Raw genomic sequence first — 6413 nt, 5'->3', positions numbered from 1 at the left:
TGTTATTGTGCTACATGTATGAAGGCCATCATGTCATTTACTTGAACAAGTCTTCCTACCTGTGAAGAACGCCGATGCCATGTTGTTGATGGTCTGCCAACACCATTACATGAGTCCTTCCCCGGGGGCCGACAGACTGCTGAGGGACGCAAAAGGTTGAAGCTCCAGAAAATGCCGTCTTGTGTGTGCAATAGGTGAAACTGTCCACTGGAGAACCTCTGGCATCAGATGACGATTTGGAGCTCATGTTGAGATGGATGCAGAGGGATCCCACGGGCTGTTAAGCGACAAGCGGCTTTTCATCTGTAACACAAGTTGTAAGATCAGCTGCTATTCCTTTGCTGTAATGAAATACTCAGTTTTATAAAATTAATTCCTGCATTGAATACTTATTGTAACGATGCGGTGTTCAGAAGTACGTTTTTTAGTCACCATTAAAATAGACAGAATAAGGGAGAAGGGTTATGAGTGTGCTTTCTCTTCCGTTGTCACAATGATGCTCAAAGATAAAATCAGCGGCTTACACTCACCTTACAGATGCCTCGCCTCTGATGGCAACAAGTTCAGACGAACTTAACACGCCATGCACGCGACGTAACCAGGACAACAAGGGATTTTCACTTCCCCCGAAATATTTCCAAATAAACCACTTTTAGCTTCAGTTGTCATTGACTATGACGAGAGTAGCAAAACATACTTTTAAAAAATCGTTGTCAATTTGGCCCAAAGTCATTCACATTATGTTATGGATTGCAAATGAACCGGTTGAAACAATTGCTTCCTATTTCGAGCATACTGCGCGCCAATTCTGTCCACAAAATGACGACCTAGGCTTCAGCTCGTCAACTTCGACATAGTTTATATACTGTATATTGTCGCAGCGAAACGCCCCTATTCGTGCTTCAACGTGACTTAAAACTTTGATACTGACCTTGTAGCATTGCTTGTGCGGGGTCTTAGTTACATGGCAACTCCGGTGTTCTCCGTCAGGGTGTTGGAACGCCGACTCCATACCGAATTAAATTGGCGCCAATGGAAACGATGCTGTTGCAAGACAAACCGTTTACTTCGACACTTCTTCACGGTCGTGGCGGTGTTAAATGTCAGTATTTTCAGCCCCAAACCGTGGTAAGGGGCGTCCTGACTCTGTCAGAGAAAGAAAGACGGTTGCCTGCAGCTTCTGGGCAACTTTATTTTTCGACTACCCAGCAACGAGAGAACAGCGCGCGCGCGCACACACGAGATCCCCGCACTTCCTGGTTCACGCTCAACCCGCCCCACATAGCTGACCAAACACATGCCTGAAACAGCGTTGAAAACTTCAAAAAAGTAAGCAATACACATGTAATATATTCTCAAGCATTTTCAATAAAGAGTTTCAACAATCACGTCTATTAGTTTTACAAACAGTAGACGGTATTCCCTCTAGAATACTTCAGCTTGGCTGCCAACAGATGGACACAGCGTAATAGGGATCGGCGGCGCCATGTTCCGGACGAAACCAGGAAGTGCAAACAGGAAGTTGCAGCGCGGATGTGACGTCGTGTTTCACAATGATTTTACACACTATAACAAGATAAATGTATACTGCTACTTTATACTCCTGAAGCACATTGGGCACCGTTCGTAGGGTGCACACTTGCTTTATATTCTTTGTAGATGTTCTGTTGCATTTTTCGACACATTTGAACATTTTTTGTCCAATTGGCGGGGGCGTGAACATGAGGAGACAACGAAATTCCGTATCTAATCGCCACACGAGAGGCTGTAATGGTCTCATACGTGGGTTTTGGGTTGAAATACATCATAACTTCAAATCTTTCAACATCCTTGGGGTAGTGAGATCTCATCAAAGATCTTCAATGACAGGAAGGCTTTGTTGATTTTAGGAAGCTAAAATGGTACCAAAATGGTAGTCTAAAATGAATTGTAAAAGTGCCAGTCAAAGATCCTGCAGAAACACTCTACGGTTTTTAAGCATGTACTGAAAAAGTAAATAATAAAAATGCTAAACAAAGATCCTCTTTATGACAGGACCACTATGACAGATCCTCTATATAGTAAGCGCACTTTACCATTCGCAAAAATGCTGGTCAAAGATCCTCTAAATGACAGAAACGCTCTGCTGCAGGATGCTTTGATGTTTTCAGGAAACTATTCCAAGATCCTATATCAACAAGAGCTCTGTGCTATTTTAAGGATTGTTTTGCTTGTGTGTGCTTTGCTGTAGTCAAAGAGTCACAGGAGCACTCTGCTGTTTTCAAAAAACAATCTTCTCTATGATTGGGGCATTTTTTTAGGTAGCTAGCCAATAAGACAGGAGGACGGTTTTTCAAACATGCCAGTCCAAGAACCCCTATACGACATATGTGTGTTTTGCAGTGTTTAAGGATTTAACTCAAAGATCCTCTATGGGACATGAGGGATGTTCTACTGAAAAATAGCAGAATTTGTCCAAAGAGCTACAAGTTGAAAATCTGCCTCCAGGGAAGCAAGTGCTGATGCAAGTGCTGCATTTAGGTGCTTGTGGGATGCTGCGTCTTTCTGACAAACAGCGTTCCTCTGTGATCTCATCAGGACGGAAAGGCCTGCAGAGGCTGAGCGCACAGCGACCGACGGAGTCGAGGGGAAGAAGCAACATGTTCTCATCTCCACTGTCTGTGATATGAATGCTGGCAGGTGTCCCTGCACATTTGCTTTGTCAGCGCCTGGAAGCAAAAGTGCTGACCACTCTGTAGGCTTGATGCCTCCAAGGACATCAGGAGTCCTGGTTACATTTATGTAAAGATGGAATTGTGCTTCAGGTGCCTAAGATAAGCCAATAACAGTCATTTGTGGTGTTTAGCTGGAAAACAACATGGTTGTCCTTGTACAGCAACAATAGGCTCATTATAGCAATGCTAAAACAACACATGTCCACAAGTACACAGATATTTACATATCTTTATAGCCTACATATACATAGCCTGCAAATGTATGAAATGTGGGGGGGGGGGCTTCCCTACAAATAAATGATGCAATTATCCATCAGCTACAGGCATAGCTGATGTCCCACTCCTTAATGATAAGTTGCTGTACATGATATGGCATATATTATGTCAGACAGTAAAAAAAATAAAATGAATAGCATAGTATAGTAGTACAAGAAAAATATATGCTATTTAAAAATGAAAAAAATGCATTTTTTACATATTGAAAACAATAAAAAAGTAGATATTGTTCCCCGTGTTTTTGGTGGTTTCCCTCAACACAAGCAGCTTTGGTCAAACAGCTAGCATGTCACTCTGTGTTTTCTCTTGCAAGAACGTACTAAAGCAATAAAGCTCCTGTGTTGTTGCATCTCCAGATGGGAGTAGCATCAGCAACGCATGAAAGTCTCCCCTGGAGAGCCGCGTATCTCTCGATACATCTCCACAGAGCTCTCTTTTATTAACGCAACAATCGCTGCCTGCTCCTGAAACACTCTGCTGAATGGAAAGATGCTTACACAACACACAAACATTCAGAATGCTGTACATATGTTAGCCAAGATGCCTTCAGGCAACACACACAAAGACACATCCGACGGTTTCTCCTTACAGATTACCGTGCACATTTGAGTGTTTCCCACAGGACTGTAATAATAATAATAATAATCTGTGGTGACAGTTTGATGAAATCATCATACGTATGTAATTGTTGATTTGTATCATTAGAACGCTGACATTATCTTATCTATAAACAGAACAAGACATTATTGATGTACCAGTTGTTTCATAGGAGTGTTGGTAAAATTCAGGGTTTTCTGGTTTCCATGTAAATATGCACAGATAATATACAAGTCATTGCATCCGTGAATATGTAGTAATAGTAATATTACAGTCATGTCCTGATAAATAATCCATTGTATGAAAAAAAAGGCATCACCAAATCTATTTGTGGGCAGTCCCCCGTGTTGCAACGCTGTCCTCTAAACCACACTTCCCCGTCTTGGCTCTTTTTTTTTGGGGGGGGGGGGGGGGGGGCAGGGGGTATGGCAGAACGTTTTCAAGATTTGGCCATCACAGAGTGCTCGGCTTCCTTCCGTGTGCTTCCGCTTCCACAGCCCTGCAGGCCTCGGCGGAAGCGGATGGTGAACAGACCATAGATGACGGGGTCCAGGCAGGCGTTGAAAAGGCCAAAGATGAACAGGATGTGGGTGAGCGAGTGGGAGATCTTCCCTTCCAGGTCGTCGGGGAAGAACCAGTACCACAAGCCCAGCAGGTAGTACGGCGTCCAGCAGACAATAAAGCAGCTGACGATGACGATGCTCATCTTGAGGGTTCTCATGCGTGCTTTGGGGATGTTATTTATGGAGCAGCGCAGATGAGGCTCGCTGGGGGACACTACGGAGCAATGAAGTGGGATAAGAAGAAATGTGAGCACGTTGGATATATTATACAGGAGCTCCCCAGTGCCGGCAGCACTCATGCAGCCATCTATGCTTGACTGAAGGCTTCCTACTCCCTTGTTGCAACTTCGACAATAACGGCTGTGTGTTGACTCGTATTCAGTGGACAGTAAACTGCTAAACAAGCTGTACACAGACTACCCTAATTATCTCTAAGTTGACTTTCTGGAGTGATATTGTGCTTTGACAAGCTGCTGAGACTCACGGGTGTGGTGTGCCATCTTCTTGGAGATGTAGATGAAGATTCTGGTGTAGCAGGTGATCATGATGGACAGCGGCAGCAGGAAGAGGCAGCAGAAGGTGAACATGTTGTACGCCGTCTCCTGCCCGTGCGTGACAAAGCTCCCCCTGGTGGTGCACTGGGTGAAATTGGCTGGATAGGTGATGGTCACGTTATGGAAAATGAACATCTGCAGATGAGAAGCTAAAGTGGTTATTCCGATCACATTATACGTCGATAAATCGTTATGCAATGGACAGTTCAGTAGAGATCGATAATGCGGTACTTCAACAGAAACCGTTCACAGCAGAGGAGGAATACGTGCCGACTGACAAGCCTTTCTGGTCTTTATGTCGCCTTCCCAGTCATCTGGTCTCACCTGTGGGATGGAGAACAAGGCGCTCATGGTCCACGCCGCAGTCAGCATGAGTCTGTTCCTCCTGGGGGCCATGCTGACAGCCAGAGGATGGAGGATGGCCGACTGTCTGTCCAGACTGATCACAACGGTGACAAAGACGCAGGAGTACATGGCCTGCAGCTTGAGGAACATCAGCACCCGGCAGGCCAGGTCGCCGGCCAGCCACTGGACGGTGATGTTCCACACGGCGTCCACTGGCATCACGATGAAGGTGACCAGCAGGTCAGCCGCCGTCAGGTTGACGATGAGCACTCGGACGTGGGACTTCCGCTTGTGGACGCTGGCGGCCCACAGCACGGCCAAGTTGCAGAAGGTGGAGACGGCACACAGGATGAAGGTGATGATCACTCGAACTTTGGCCGCCGTGGTGAATGTGGGCAGCTGCGGCATGTCCGCCGGTGTCCCGCTACATGGTGGGGGCCGCCAGTTGCTGGTGCCGTTAGTCTCGGAGCTCAGCACGGGAACTTCCCAGCAGGAGGCGTTCATGTTCTGAGCCTCAGGTCTGCATTGTTTCCAGAAGACAGCACTCTGCGCATGCATGGAGATGGAGCACAGCTAGATGATCATTTTGTCTGAACGCATCATGGTGGATGACATGGAGTCTCGAGGGAACATCTCTGCTGCTCTCCGAGCTGGAAAGAGAACATCAGTACCAACACCTGACAACTACACCCCAAGCACCCCCCCCCCCTCTGTGCAAGATGATGGTGATGATGGAGAAGCTTGTTTTTTCTCTTTGATAGTTATTGAATGAAGTCTTGAATGATAACATTGATGTGATTGGAGAAATACTTTTGAGGACAGTGCCTCAAATGGGGCATTTGTATATTTATACACAAAGTATTTTGGGTGCACTTTTACAGGCGGGGGCTACATCACGGATTTCACTCTATTCCATTATGAATATTGGAACGTACTTAGCGGAAATTCACTCATCAAGGTTGGGTTTGGAACCATTTATCCACGATAAATGGGAGATTACTGTACAGTGATGGCATAGCAGACATGCAAGTATGCCCCCTCGTGGCTGCAAGCAATTTTGCGATGTAATCAGACTAATCGGTTTGGTCGTTCAGTAAGTTTTATTTTCTTTTGACACAGGAAAAGTAAAAAATTTAGAAAGCAAATTAAATATATCGATGAGAATATTTGGTTAAAATAATAATAATAATAATTATTATTATTATTATTATTATCATTATAATAAGGGCAAATACAAGAATAAACATATTGTTGTGCAAGGTTTGAGTAGAAAGCAACCGACCTTCTCTCGGCGTCCAAGTCCGGCTGCAGGATGATGAAGAGGATGAAAGAGAGAGGCTGTCTGAGCACTGTCTTCATCACGC

General features: G+C 45.0%; 1 protein-coding gene across 1 annotated transcript; it reads right to left on the bottom strand.

Annotated features, from left to right (window-relative positions):
* Nucleotides 1–2335: 2335 nt before the first annotated feature.
* On the bottom strand, nt 2336–6413 carry LOC131139366 (gonadotropin-releasing hormone II receptor-like). Its single transcript, XM_058088922.2, has 4 exons — nt 6332–6413; nt 5029–5699; nt 4635–4839; nt 2336–4364 (listed from the first exon to the last, which is right to left on the bottom strand). Exons 2-4 carry the CDS (start codon nt 5605–5607, stop codon nt 4027–4029), a joined length of 1122 nt encoding a protein of 373 aa, XP_057944905.2. The 5' UTR covers nt 5608–5699; nt 6332–6413; the 3' UTR covers nt 2336–4026.

This window comes from Doryrhamphus excisus, linkage group LG13, assembly GCF_037039965.1.
Source record: "Doryrhamphus excisus strain RoL-2023G ecotype Guam linkage group LG13, RoL_Dexc_Guam_v1.1, whole genome shotgun sequence".
In the NCBI taxonomy this organism is placed as follows: domain Eukaryota; kingdom Metazoa; phylum Chordata; class Actinopteri; order Syngnathiformes; family Syngnathidae; genus Doryrhamphus; species Doryrhamphus excisus.
This window is presented reverse-complemented; position numbering and strand designations above follow the sequence as displayed.